At 43.2% G+C, this 15,654-nt stretch overlaps 1 protein-coding gene across 1 annotated transcript in view; it reads left to right on the forward strand.

The window, feature by feature from the left end:
• Positions 1-15,654, forward strand: part of CACNA2D3 (calcium voltage-gated channel auxiliary subunit alpha2delta 3) — a 556,479-nt gene that overhangs the window by 260,901 nt on the left and 279,924 nt on the right. Inside the window, exon 10 of the mRNA XM_087825134.1 lies at positions 15,163-15,241. Within this exon, the coding sequence (XP_087681260.1) occupies positions 15,163-15,241 (79 nt within the window). The remainder of the gene's footprint in view (positions 1-15,162; positions 15,242-15,654) is intronic.

The following is a 15,654-nucleotide window of genomic DNA, read 5'->3' on the forward strand; positions in this document are numbered from 1 at the left end:
AATTGCCCAGGAAGTGATGTTTAAGATGTGGTATTGTACAACTTCCTGCAGCCATTAAGCCCACCAGCTTTGCCCAGTCTTGAGGCTCCCCACTGGGAGAAACATAATTTGAAAAAGCCAACTCGGTTCCAGCACAGTGTTTAACTCTCTTTTCTTTTGATCCCCATGAAAAATCCTGACCTCAAAAGGATAACAAACAACAAAAAATAAATCCGTGAGGGTGAGGAAACAAAATAGATTCTAGCTCTCGGGAACTGCCAACCTTATTCCAGTTTGTAAGTGTTTTCCTGTTCAGATACATTGCTTGTCTTGGTTTATATTTCACTGCTTTGTCCGCTGCCTCCGAGAGCACCCTTTTCCATCGTTGCTGCGCATTCCATATAAATCTTCTTAGGGTTCACAGCTCTCTTCTTCACTGCACGAGGGCTCCTTGGGGACAAGAGCAATGTGTTTTCCTCTGTGATCTCACCTTCCTCACTGCTTGTCTTCAGTAACTTATTTGCATGACCAATACTACTTAAATTTCAGCAATTTTCTCTTACATGTAAGATGTAGGGGGGAAAAGAAAAAGGAACGAGGGTTTCTTTCTAAGAACAAAGAGTTGAGAGATGGACCAGTAAAGGTTTTTTTGGCCTCCAGTGTTCCTCTTACCAGTGCACAAAGCTAAGGGAATGAATACAGTGACTTTACAATTATAAGTGTTTGACAAAATCCAACACCCTTTCATGGTAAACACTCTCAATAAATTGAGTCTGGAAGGAACATGCTTCAACATGTTAAAGGCCATATATGAAAACCCACAGCTAACACTGGGGACACAAGGAATGCTTTTCTTCTAAAATCAGAAACAAGACAAGGGTGTCCACTCTCCCGACTCCTCTTCAACCTAGTACTGGAAGTCCTAGCCAGAGCAGTTAGGCTAAGAAATAGAAGCATGTAAATAGGAAAGGAAGAACTAAAATTGTGGCTGTTTGCAGATGATATGATATTATATAAAGAAAACCCTAAAGACTCCACCAAAAAACTGTTAGAACTAATAAAACATTCAATAAAGATGCAGGATATACAATCAACATGCAAAAATCAGTTGACTTTTTAAAAATATGTTTTTGTTGTTTTTATAAAGAGGGAAAAGGAGAGGGAGAGAGAAATAATAACATCGAAAAGAGAAACATCAATCTGCTGCCTCCTGCACACCCCCTATTAGGGACTGAGCCCACAGCCAGGGTATGTGCCCTGACCGGGAATTGAACTTGTGACCTCTTGCTGCATGGGACTACGCTCAACCAAGTCACACTGGCTGGGCAATCAGTTGCATTTCTATATACTAACAACAATCTATCTGAAAAAGAAATGAAGAAAACAATTCTATTTATAATAGCATAAAAACAATATAACACTTAGGAATAAATTTAACCAAGAAGGTGAGAACCTGTATACTGAAAACTATGACATTGATGAAAGAAATTGAAAACACAAATAAATGGAAAGATATCTTGTGTTCTGTGAATTGGGTGAATTAATATTGTTAAAATGCCCATACTACTGAAAGAAATCTACATACTTAATGAAATCTCTATCAAAATTCTAATGGCATTTTTCACAGAAATAGAAAAAAAGCGATTCTAAAATTTGTCTGGAACCACAAAAGACCCAGAATAGCCAAAACAATCTTGAGAAAAAAGAGCAAAGCTGTAGGCCTAACACTTACTGATTTAAAATTACACTACAAAGCTGTTGTAATCAAAACAATATGGTACTGCCATAAAACAGACAGACCAATGGAACAGAAAAAATTCCATGAATTAATATTTGAAAAGGGAGCCAGAACTATTCAGTGGGGAAAGGAATGTCCTTTCAATAAAACTGGATATCCATATGTAAAAAACGAAGTTGGAACTTTTCCTTAAACCACTCAAAAAATTAACTTGAATTGGGTTAAATAATTAAATGTAAGACTTGAAAATGTAAAACTAGAAGAAAACATATGGATTATACATATATACATATATATGTAAAAAGTGAGTAAGTTCTGGGGAGCTGATACAGAGTTTGGTGCTCATAGGTTGCCAGAGGTGGGGGATGAAGTTGATAAAATGGATGGAGAGAGTCAAAAGGCACAAACTTCCAGTTATAAAATAAACAAGTAATGGGGATTAATGTACAGCATGGGAACTATAGTTAATATTAATTGCATATTTGAAATTTGCTAAGAAATTAGATCTTAAAAGTTATCACAAGAAAAAAATTCTGCAACTAATGTAGGGTAGGACAAAAGTTGGTTTATCATTGTTCATATGGAAAAATACAAAATGCATGTCATTGTTCATTGTTCATATGGAAATCATTGTTCATAATAAATAATAATACAATAATGAACTCTGTGTTTCTCATACTCACAATTACAAACCTACTTTTGCCCCACTCTGTATACAGCTTGGTGACTATAGTTGACAATACTGTATTATATACTTGAAAGTTGCTAAAAGTAAATCTTAAATGCTCTTACTACCAAAAAAAGTAGTAGGTATGTGAGGTGATGGAGGTGTTAACTAACCTTATTGTGGTAATCATTTTCGATATATCTGTGTATCAGATGATTACATTAACCTTAAACTTACATCATGTTGTATATGGGTTATATCTCAATAATAAAGCTAAAAGGAAAATTTAATATTTATAAAAAGCATTATTTATCTATTGAAATAATAAATTTACCTTTTTTGTATAATGCACCTTAAAGCAATAAGTTATAGATTGAAGACAAAAAAAAGTTCCCCTTTATCAACTGGAGTTTGAGCCAGAGCTCAAGGTAGCATGTGTCATATTCAAGGGAGCCAAGCCATTTGGTGAGGTAAGTTTAAGAGTGTAGCAGTTCTGAAAGATGACACTCTTCTGGGCTTTACGACAGGCCCCTTATCCAAAGAGAGAAAATAAGCTTGTGTCCTTAGTGTGGGTCCCACAGTTAAGACAGAGATAATATAAACAAATTGAGGGGGGAATCTTCAACCAGTAACCTTTGAGAAGTCAGGAATGGTAAAGAACAACAGATCCTTCTCCCATGTTCTTTTATCTCTTCATGCATCTTTGCCTTCTTTATTCTATAATAAGGATTTAGAAAACTTACAGCTTCCATGAGGGTAGAAACCATGTGGAATTTTTCTTCCCATGTGTCTCCCGCATTGAGAAGGGGGCTTAGAGTCTGGTGGGTACCCAGTTAATACTCGATGGATGGAAGAGCAGGTAGGAGGGCTGGTGGTAGGGAAATATAAAACAGAAAGGTAGCACAAATTGGAAGTCAGCTGGAAGGAAAAGGGGACACCAAGGGATATAAACATAGAGCCAAGAAACCCCTAATCTCTGAGGTGGCTGAGCCCTCTGCTTGAGGACAGCCAATGCAAAGAAGGAGCCCTGGGCAGCCAGAAGATTCCCAGTCTGTAGGATTAAACATAACACTTGCTTAGGGTAAAATACAACTCTTATCAGTTGAAGACTAGATATAAACTTTCCCCTGGAATTCCTCTCAAAAAAGATACTGGTCTCCGCAGTTCCTCCAGAGCGTTCACTTGCCTTCCTGCCCCATCCATCCTAGGCTACTTACTACTCACTGGCACCAAAAGAGTGGTCTTCGCCCAGGGCCATGCTCCCATAGTGGGAGTTCCAGGTCTTGGGAACACTGGACCCCCTGGAGGGGACAGAGGTTGGTGTCCAGGTAACGAGAATCTGTAGATTACCAAACCCCATGGACTATGCTGATACACAAGCCCCTTCCCCACACCCCAGGGCCACATCCCCAATGTCTGCCTCTTGGAGAATCACAGGTAAGTGGAATTGCCTCTGTCCTCAACAATATCCTTGCAGTTGTCTGATGAGTCCTTAACTTTCTCACTGACAGTAGTCCCCAGAAGGTGGTAGGTCTGACAGCAGAAACTGCTATTTTGGACTAATTCTTAGTGACAGGGAGTATTCATTGGGAAAATAGAAGTGACAAGAACCTTGGGAGAAAACAACTGTGCTAGCTTAGAATTCACAACAGCTTTTGGTTTTAATGAGTCTGGGAATGATTTGGACAGAACTCCAAAATCCCAATCCTCGACCTACGACCTGCCGCTGAGTGGGTGGTGCAAGGAGGGAGTGCTGATCCCAGTGCAGGTTGCTTCTTACTGTGGGACTTGAATCCAAATCCCAGTGAGAATGCACGAGGACCACATCTGGGCGCAAGGCGAAGCGGGTTCTGTCCCCTGATCTGCACCCTTGGGTAGGTGGTAAAAGGAGGCAAAGAAAGACATTCAGGGGTGAGGAACATTAAGGAAAAAGGAATTTTTCTTTCAGGTCCAGAGAAGGCAGCCTAGTTGTGTCTTCAAGCTTCACATGCCCCAGCCTCTTCCTCTACATTTTCTCTTTAGGGTCCAGGCAAGAAGCACCATTGGAAGTTGCCCCTTTAGAAGGAACCTACACACACACACACACACACTTTTTGCAACATGAATCCCCCCTAACCCTTACCATTTTACTTTATTGTAACATTTAACATCAGCCTGCCCTGGGGGTACTATTATGTTAATTGTAATACCTTACAAGTGAGGAAAGTAGGGCACAGAAAAGTCAGGGAACTCACCCAAGTTCTCCCAGCTAATTCGGAAAAGACCCAGATTCAAAGTCTAGGTATGTCCGATTCTCACCTCTATCTCATATCCACTGCATTCTGCTAACCTGTCTACCCAGTCATCCTATGTTCCATGAAATGGTGCCATCTGTTCAGACTGCCACAAAGCTTGGGGGGAAGGAGAGACTTCCACTGATAGTTGCTTGGAGTAGCAGTTGTCGTGCCACTATTTTAGTAGGTAGTCTTTTCCCTACTAGGACATTTTTGAACAACTGAAGCAGGCAGTTATTTAAAACACAGTTGGCTTCAGTCTTTGCTTGGCTTCCACCTAGAACCAAGGGGTAGCACCTAGGAAAAAGCATTACAGCAGTGAGCGTGCACCCGTGGGAGGCCTGCAGTAAGACACATCTTCTGGTCCCTGCAGATGAGACTGTAATAACAGAGACCAGAGGCTTCCACCCCTCTCTCCCTATGTTACCACTGAGCTTCAGTGTAAAACGAAACCAAGGGAACTGAGCACTGGGAAAAGAAAAGGCCGGCTGTCTGATAGCACGTCAGTCTAGAAAAATCAGAGAGCGTTTAAAATGGAGTGGGTAATGAAAGACAGAGCTTTGGTTCTGAAAATGCAAGCATGTCCCTGGCTGACTTCCTTTGACTTCCAAAAGGTGTGCAAAGCAATGGAAAGCAAGTAGGAAACTGGTATCTAACAATCCGCATGCCGGGCAATGAGTTGGGCACAGTCGCCTCCTGTCCTCACATCACACATCGGTTTGGAGGGAGAAATAGGCATAGTTCAAGTAAACAAACAAATCATTGCAATGACTGAAAACTACCGAGTATCATGAAGGAGACAAGTGAGGTGCTAAGGAAGGAGGGTAACGGGGAGGGAGTTAGCCATGCAAAGTGGGAGCTAAGGAACAGCCCAGGAGTTGGGGAAGGTGGATGTGAAGACTCTAAAGCCAGGGGAGATTGTCATGTTAGCAGATCTTCCAGGGCCTCTTTGCTGTGACTAGGAGATCGGAATACATCCCAAATAGAGTGGGGAGACATTAGAGGTTCTAAGCTAGGGAGCAACGCGATCCCATGATGTTTCATGAGCATAACTGTCGCCATCCCAATTTGTAAAACAATTAGTTTCCCATTTGCATAAGAGATTTTTCTGATCTGTTTTTGCTTAATTTAACAGCTTTACACGTGTGAGTTTTATGGTGTCGAATCCGTAAGCCTTCTTAGAATCAGGGGCACACCAATGAGTCAGTAACTGTCACCACTTGACCTGTCCAGGTCTGAGAGGGCAGTGGACAAAGAGAGGGGCCTCTCAGCCATGCAAATCCCTAAGTCTCGCAGTGGCCCGCTCACTGAGGCTTGGAGATAAGTTCATTTCAAGAGCCCTAGTATCAGCAGAAGGGGATTTTCTCATAGGGAGAAGTACATAGATAGCCCCTGCCAAGCTCTCAGTGTATCTTAATGATTCTCCAAAGGTTAATAGAAGTTGTCATTGTTATACCCCTGATTGTGTTAGAAACTGTCAATCCCGTTATCCCTGGTAAAGACAAATATCAGTGATGACTCGTCAAAATCCTCCCCTAGGAAAAAAATTCCTCTTCTTCACCCACAAAAATCAATTTCCTCTTCACCAAACCTCTGGGCAGTGTGAGAGGGCACCTATGGATAGAAGATTCGACTTTCTTCAGCTCACCTTGTTTAGTTTTACTGAGGAAAAATTAATCTGAAACGCACGTGGAATGCCATGCTAGTTTACTAGAGTTCATTGCTTCTGATCTGTCTTTTCGTCCATTATCTCATTTGCTATTAATCACAGTGAGTGGGATGGGTGGGTGGTTCTCATGTTATAGGTAGAAAGCACAGTTCAGAGGGTTTAACTAAACTTACTCAGATCATTACACCAGTAAGTATGGAGTTGGATCCACCTGGAACCCAGGGCCCCTGATTCCTGGCTGTTTTAAAAGTACTAAGGATTTTTTTAAATCAGATATGGTAAGGCATGGGAATGACTGTCATGAGGAAAAAAGTTTATTATATTCGTTGTCCCCTAGAAGCAGGAGGCATGCCATGCACGCGGTGCCACATGGCAGCACCAAAGCCAGATGTGGGCAGAGAGAGGGAGGGAATTAGTGGGCTGAAGACTTTATTGTGGTTTTCATGAGAAGAAAGAGGCAAAGCAGGGTAGGCAGGTTTAGGACTGAAAATTTCAGTGGGCTCTGGGGTGTAGGGGTTGTGCCTGGCTGTCTGTTCCCGGGCCTTGGGTTGATTAGGGCTGGTGGACAATGGCTCAGGCTGTGAACGCCTGATAAACAGAGGTGGTAAGAGCTTTGGGCTCTGGATTGGTTGGCTTGTATATCAACGTGCGCTTCAGGCAAGTGGATACTGTCTCCAGGAATTAGCCAAACCTGGGAGGAGCAGTCCCTCCGTGGCAGCGAGGCTCCAGATAGCAAAGCCTCAGAAATACAGAAAATAAAGAGCCATAGTCAATGCACTGGTTCTGCTTCCTGGATGAATTTTATCACCCATCTTTGAAGGTGTTTGCAGCTTGACTTCTTACTGATGTGTAATCTCTTCTGTCTCACTGTGCTAACCCAGGTCACAGTCTCTGGGTGACCCATAGACACCCACCTCCTTCACGTGGACAAAACACATGGCCATAAATCTGTAGTCCCATCCCCTGGCTGGGAGATGGCACGTGGTGATTGTTTTCTGATTTGGGATCTTTTCAATACATGAGGTATCAGGGACTGTGCTTGAGAGGAAGGAGAATATACAGACTCTCAGAGCGTCCCAAAATGACAGTTCATTTTTCATAATGATCTATGATGTTCATTTGTTGACATTTCATTACTTTTGTAATTTAATTCAATTTTCCCCATTTCACTACTGCTCGGGGCAGCGGTACCTTATTTGCCTCTCTCATCCTCTAAATGAGGATGTTTCTCCTTTTATTGTGAGCGTGATGGCTTCCAGATTAAAGCAGCTGGCTCGATAGACCTGTTCCCATTGGTGTCAGCCTTCCCCGAGTCCACCTCCGCTCCCGCAACATTTTCTTGTAGACACGTGGTCGTGGCAGTGATTTATGGAGCATCTTTGTGAATAATCAAGTTCCAAGCCTCATCTTCTGCTTAGAGATTAAAGATTTTATTCAGAAATGTTTTTCTGCATCAGCAGTCATAGAAATGAGCAAAGAATAGTAGAAGTGGGAAAGGAATATCTTTTGTGAAGGTCTAGATGAAGCACATTGGGTAACACCAAATTGACTTTAAAACATAAAGACATCAGGAGACCTCTTTCTAAAGCTGAAGTAGTGCACCATTTTTGAGAAATCCTGGAGCATTTTAGGGAATAATTGAGTTGGGTGGTAAGTCTGAAGGCACATGAGCAGGAGAGAAGGTGTGAAAGTGATGAGTCCACTTGGTTACTTGCAGAAGCTGCCATTTGGCTGAATTAAAATTTAGAACCCATGGATGTGGGCACCTGTAGGTACTGGATGACTCTTTTAGTAAATTCCATTTATATCTGCAATCCATATAACATGCAGGGTTTTTTTGTTGTTTTTTTAAAATATGTCTTTATTGATTTCAGAGAGAGGAAGGGAGAGAGAGAGAGAGAGAGAGAGAGAGTAGAAACATCAATAATGAGAGAGTCACTGATCAGCTGCCTCCTGCATGTCCCCTACTGGGGATCGAGCCTGCAACCCGGGCATGTGCCCTGATCGGGAATTGAACTGATGATCTTCTGGATCCTAGGTCGATGCTCAATGGCTGAGCCACACCGGCTGGGCAACATGCAGGTTTTTAAAGGTAGAAATATGTTAGATTTATAGTTACATGTCATGTTAAAACAGAAGATTACTTTCTTTTTCCTATAAAAGTAAAGACTGTGTATCGATAGCCTCCTCAGTGCCCTGGCCCTAGCCCCTTTCCCCTGTATCTGGGGGGAAGAGTGGAATTATCCTGATTTTGAGAAGAGGTGCTTTGGGTGTGAACACCAGCTCAGCAGTGACAGGCATCGGCTTCAGGTCTGAGCTTTCCTGCTCGCCCAGTCCGGTCCGTGCCTGATGGTTCTGCTTGTTGGATTGACACAAGCTGCTTTAGAGACATTATCTTGATCCAGTTCCTCTCTTTTTGTTTTTAACCAGCCACTGGATTGTAAACTTCTTGAAGTTCAGCCTCAACCCTTATGCAATCAATAGAAATACCTTTATTGGAAGTGGCTCCAGTGATTTCTTAATTCCCAGCCCTGTTTTCCTTTGCTCAGGCCTCATCTTCTTGGTGCTACTTTTTTTCTTAAGTGTTGAACTCAGACCACCTGTGTCAGACCCACCATGGGCACTTTTAAAAAATCCAGATACCTGGGCTTATTAATCGGAACCTATGGAGGGTGGGTGCTGGGCTCCACCTTTCACGTGTGATTCGAAGCTTCTAGTGACTCTGATGCCCAGTGAAGTCTGATGACTCTCACCACCCTGACCAGAGCTGCCTTCATCTCCCACCTGGAATTTTTCAGTGGCCTCCTGCTTAGCATCTCTGTCTCTACCCTCATCTCCCAGTGGCTGTGGTTCTGAAACTTGGCTGCACATTGCAACCTCCATACAGAGATTAAAAGTTGGGTCCTGCCTGATTTAATTGATCTTGGATGGGACCTGAGCATTCAGAATTATATCATCACAGGAAAATCAAATGGGCAGCCAGGATGAGCAGGACAGTCCATGGCCTGTTCTCCACACTGCAGACAGAATGCCCTTTATAATTGTATATATAGCTCATGTCAGGCTTCTACTCAGTCCCCCTGTGGTTTATGTTTTTGCTAAAAAACAACAACAACAACAACAAAATACTCTACCAGTGGCCACAAAGGCTCACATGATTTGGCGTCTGTTGTGTGTCCAAGTTCATCCCCTACAACCTCTTCTGGCCGACGCCACTCCATTCCCACTGGTCTCTTCAATATCCCTTAAGCATCCTGTCCCAAGGACTTGGTGCCATCTGCTCCCTTCACCTGGAACATTCATCCCCAGTAGCTGTATGTCTTGCTCCCCCAACCCCATTTTGTCCAGATCCCTGCTCAAATACCACCTTATCAGGGAGGCCTTCCCTTCCTCCCTAAAACAAGAGCCCCCATACCCTCCATTGCCTTGCCCTGTTTTATTTTCTTCATATGCATTTCATCCAACAAATAAACATTTTGTGTGAATTTACCACTTATTATCTGTTTCACGCTCATGAAAACCTAAGCTCCCCGAGGATAGTTTGTTTCATTTATTCATCGTATTCCCCAACACCAAGGATGGTCCCTGGCACACAGTTGGTGCTTGGAAGTTCCTTGTGATGGGTGGTGAGCTGCTGCTCTTGGACTGTCTCCAGAGCATGGGCATTGGTGATCGCCCATTCACTGTGTGAGTGGCAGCAGCCTGTTTTCTGGCTGTGCAATTGCCCCGTTATAGCTCTACAGGCAGCTACTTCCCTTCCCCTGTTTTAATGGTTGCAGAAAAGAGAGAATTTTATTCATGATCTGTGCAAACTCAGACCACCTGTGTTCACCAAAAGTTGAAAGGAGGGATGTCCCTCCAAGTTTTTCCTGGGAATTGCATCTATATGAATGAGAAGCATAAATCTGTTTTTTGGAAAGACGGGATTGTTTTGAGTTTGTTTCATTTGGGAAACTTTATACTAAGTAGATTAAGTTAAGTGACTTTGAACTTAGAAATGTCCACATCTTAACATTTTATTAAGCCTAATTGGGTTTGTAGAACATTTAAAGACATCCAAACAAATGGAAGATCAAAATGAACTAATAGGTCGCTGCAGACTTTTTCCACCCTCCTTTGTGCTGCGTTAATGAAAGTGGTGCCTCCGTGCCTGCCAGCGATGCGCTCGGAGGCCTGGCTTCCAGGGAGCTCTGGCGTGTCCTGCCCCTGCCCTGGCCTGAGCTGCGCCTGATGCCTTCTCATGACCGCCCGCGCCAAGCACCTGGCCTTCAGGACCACCCTCCTGCCCCTGCCAGGGCGCCTTGCCACATCAGAAAAGCGGTTGGACTCAAGGCAGACTTGCAGAAGTTTGTTTGATGGAACTTCCTAGGGAAAAAATCTCCGACCCTTGGAAATAAAATCCATCAGGTTGCAGGATCTGTCAGTGATGGAATGATGAACAATTTGAGTCTGCTACTCAGAGGTTTCACACTCAGTTAATTAAGCAGTGGAGTAAAGGCCAGGTTTAATTTCCACATATCATCTCTTCTCTGCTTGATTTTCGCTGCTGCGTTTATGCTTCTATGTCCTTACAGAATGTTCCAGAAGTAGCCATGCCATTATGCTCTTTCTATTTTAAGGGATCTCTAATTATTAAAGCAATACTTGTTCATTTGTAAAAACATTCAAGTGAAATTGAAATTTCTGAATAACTGTAAGTCCCTTTTTACAAAAATAGGACTATGCTACACAATATCCCATGGCTTGCTTTTCCCCTTACCAATTTCTAATGGACATCTTTCTCCATGAGTTAATAGCTGCATGGTGTTCCCTGCATGAATGTACTCTAAGTTTTTAGCCAATGAGCTGTCCAGAGACACTTAAGATTTAACAGTTTTTGACCATTACAAACAATGAAGCTTGACATCCATGTACTTTTATCATTTTTGTGTATCTGTGAAAATATATAAAACTGAATTACCGGGCTTTAAGAAGACAACACTCTACTGTTCCCCTACCCCTTCCCGTCACCTTGGCTACCAGCTTGGCCCCCACCAGCATTTCATTTGATATCCTGGCTATAAAATCAATGCCTAGAAGTACAATTACTGGTTCTAAAAAAAAAAAAATTACAGCCCGGCTGGGCATGGCTCAGCTGTTGAGCGTCAACATAGGATCCAGGTGACCGGGGTTCGATTCCCTGTCAGGGCACATGCCCGGGTTGTGGACTCGATCAATGACTCTCTCATCATTGATGTTTCTATCTCTGTCTCTCCCTCTCCTTTCCTCTCTCTGAAATCAATAAAGATATATTAAAAAAAAATTACAACTATAAAATGCTATGGATATTGTTAAATTGCTCTTCAAAATATTTCTTTCGGATTAAATCTCTTTTCTTTTTGTTGCCAGTTGAAGGGCAGTATTGTGAGAAGGCCAGAGTGTGAACCCAGTATCACTCGATTGTGTTCACTTCTCAGGCAGAGATGCAACAAGTCATTCCCATACCATTTCTATTCAGATAAGGAGGCCGTTTCACTGGGAGCCAAGGACTGCATATCAGTGGAAATATTAAAGATGATTCTGATTTTTCTTTCACAAACCAACAAAACAAATATACTGCTATAAATCCCTTAGCACATACCTGACCCAGGGGATGGTGCTGACTGGGGAAGCCACATGGTGCTGGTGTAGGGTGTGGGCTGGTTTTCATTACTGTGATGATTGTTAGTACAATTATCCTTGAGCAATCGTGTCTGGTCTGCAGTTTGGCATGATCCTACTGGTTTTCCAAATGGGTTGCCATCTTTTACAATCAGGGATTATACAAGTTTTGCCAGTGATTCAGGACATTGTTCTGGTGTTTTAACTATGCCTCCGAGAGAACTCAGTTTATCCGGTGGTTCTTCATCTGGATGGCACAGGAGGTTTGGCACACACAGGTGCCTTTACCCAAAACCAAACGGGTTGCTTTGTGTTGGGTCTTTTCTGCTTTGCCAGCAAGACAGACTCATAGCTTCATTTCCTAAGAGCCATCTAATATGCTTTCTGCTTGGTTAAGAGTCAGTGGGCATGCAAGTTTTTATCAATCTAGTGTTTCCCCTTTAAATAGCTTACATTGGAAGTGAACAGCAAAGTGTTATGAAAACAGCCTGGGTCTGGTCTCAAGAGCCTGGATTCCAATCCTGTCTCTTGTGGGTGCTGGCTCTGGACCTTGGATCTGGGTGAGGATTTCTGTATTGGCAGAACCAGCACCTCCAGGAGGTTAAGAGGAGACCCCAGTGTTATCTTGAGGTTTCTGGGATCAGGGAGACCTCTGGTTAGATCAGGACTTGAAACTAATAAAATTGCTTTATTTCACTGGGCCTCAGTTTTCCTTAAATCAGACATTATCAGCTAAATGCCAACAGTGGCCAGACAGGAAAAGTGAACAGAGGACAGCTCCGTGTTGGAAGGTCAGTGGTAACCACCTTGGCTACATGAGGCTGAATCTTCTCCCTCCCACCCCCCACCCAAGAAAAGCAGAATCTCCTAATTAAAAAAAAAACAGATCCTTCTTTTCAATCTGACTCCAGTGGGAATAGTGCAGAAAAGAGCCAGGGGAGTGAAGAGAGGCCACAGCTTCTCTGCCTGTTCCTCCACCCAGGAAGCCCCCTGGCAGGAGCTGTGATGGATGAAATGACTGCCTTACCAAGCCTCGATCAGGATAGACTAAGGCCACGTAATGATTGTATGTATTTTTAAGCACCTTTTTAGTTGGAAATAAACCATCACATAAAAACTAGTCTTCAAGTTATAATTCCCAGGTAAGACGATATTCCTAATTAGAACAAAGTCTTCATTTTTGAGCATTCATATACTTTTATCCATTCATGTCTTGATGTGTAATGTTCTGAGAACTGTGCTCCATCGGGTCACAACCAGGGGCAAGAAACATAGCCCTTCTTTCCCCCCATTCAAGTGAATGGTCTAGTGGAGATCAACCTCACAGAGGCAACCACACAACCACTCGAGGTATTAGTAAACCACAGTGGAAACAGGCTTCGAAGGAGGAGCAGGGCTGCCTGACCCTGTCTGGATGAGCTGAGGGCACATCAGCTGGTAAGGCCTGGGTACATGGAAAGCACTGCTCACCCACTGCCATGTCCTTATTTAACTCAGCCTCAGAGGCGACCGAAGGGCTGAGCTTGGTCTGCAGAAGAGTTTTATTTGGATTGTGTAGTGTTGACCCACATGTATTAAATTTGAGTGGAAGGGCTTTAACCCTTTTAATTCCTTATCTTTCTTCTATCAAGCCCTCAAGTACCACTTTGGGAGGTGGGTTGTGGTTTACTTCAAAGAATTGTCTGACAGTTTCACTTAGCATAGTACCCTCTAAGTACAGCCATGTTGTTGCAAATGGCAAGATTTCATTCTTTTTATGGCTGAGTCATATTCCATTCTCTCTCTCTCCCTCTCTCTCTCTCTCTGTCCATATCTTACCTCTCTTTGTCCATATCATACCTTCTTTATCTGCTCATCTGTTCATGGACACCTGGGTTGCTTCCATATCTTGGCTATTGTAAATAATGCTGCAGTGATATAGGGGTACTTACAGGGTGGGGCAAAAGTATGTTTACCATTGTTCATATGGAAAATAATAAAATAATAAATAACACTAGAATAAACTGTTTTATGTACTCAAAACTATAAAATTCCTTCTGCTCCACCAGGTATATCTTTCCAAATTAATGCTTTTGTTTTCTTCAGATAGATACCCAGATGTGAAATTTCTGGGTTGTATGGTAGTTGTAGTTTTAGATTTTTGAGGAACCTCCACACTGTTTTCCATAGTGGCTACAAACTCACCAACAGCCCACAAGGGTTCCCTTTTCCCTCTGTCTTCGCCAAATACTGTATGACTTCCATTATTTGTCAAATATAAAACACAAAACAAACAAACAAATAAAACAAAACAGACTCTTAGATACAGAGAACAAAGGGATGGTTGCCAGAGGGGAGGGGGGGTGATGGATGAGAAAGGTGAGAGGGAATGAGAGGTAAAAACCTCCGGTTTAAAGAAAAAAGTCACGGGGCAAGTAGTCAGTATTATTGTAATAAACCTTGTATGGTGACAGATGGTTACTAGACTTACCGTGGTGATCACATCATGAGGAATATAAATGTCAAATCACTGTGTTGCACACCTGAAACTAATATATACTGTATGTATGTCAACTAGACTGAAAAACAAACAAACAGAGTACTCTGGCCTCATGAGAGAGAGCTAGGAAAGGAATAGAAACTAATAGAGCCAGGGTTTTACATGTGTTTTCTGCTCTTCAGGAGCCAAAAACTTAGGAAGGCTTGAGAGGCTTTCCATTGGTCTCCTGGCTGCAGGCTGTGCCTCTTGTCCCAGTTACTTACCTCCTCAAATCAAGCCAGAGACCACAGATGGCAAGAGAGTGTCTGCAGCCTGTCCTCACCACCGGGGGAAACGTCGAGGGTCTCTCAGTGGCGCTTTCATTCCCCAGAAGAGCACGCTCTGCATTTCCTGTGCGGATCTGGTCCAGACCTGGATGCTCCTTGCCCGTCTGTGCGCATCAAACCCAGGCCTGAGAGGCTGCCAGTCTCCCATCTCACGTTGTCCTCTGTCGCGAGCTCCACACCGAAAAACAACCACCACCAGTGCCATATGGTTTAAAAGATCAAAGGCCTCAGTTTTGAATATATTTCAAGCTGACTGTACTTCAAATGTTTTAAATATGTTTCTCCAGATGGGAAGCATGGAGCATTAACGAGGTAAACCACATGTGCGCGAGCCGTGATGCGGTCTGTGAAAAGTGAATGCCACTGATCCGTGCCTTTGCCTCCCTCTCAGGTTCGCATCTTCACGTACCTCATTGGACGGGAGGCGGCTTTTGCAGACAATCTCAAGTGGATGGCCTGTGCCAACAAAGGTAGGTCCCTCCGGTGTGCTTGGCTCTGCTTGCCTTCTCCTTGGATGTGCAGAAATCAAAATAGGCATGAGGAAGTGGAGAATCCTAGGAGAAGGCTGTGAATTCTAAGATAAGGTCTGGGCGTTTCTAAATGGTTTTTGATAAGCTTGTAACAGCTTCTCCCAAAATGTGCTTATAAAGTTTGAGGACGTAGGTGGAGTGGCTAAACCTCTCCGTTCTACTGCTTAGGAGCTGAGTGACCTTGGGAGAATCACTGTGGCAGAGCCGTTTATTGTGCACCAAATATCCATGTGCTTACTCAGCACCCCCAGCCCCCTGGAGGCCCAGTGGGGCCTCAACACTGGTTGTGGCCAATAGCCTGTAAGCAGAACCAACCTGGGTCATTTCTGAGTTAATGCATTTAAGAGCTGTGG

The sequence above is a fragment of the Miniopterus natalensis genome, chromosome 15 (genome assembly GCF_054644295.1).
Source record: "Miniopterus natalensis isolate mMinNat1 chromosome 15, mMinNat1.hap1, whole genome shotgun sequence".
In the NCBI taxonomy this organism is placed as follows: domain Eukaryota; kingdom Metazoa; phylum Chordata; class Mammalia; order Chiroptera; family Miniopteridae; genus Miniopterus; species Miniopterus natalensis.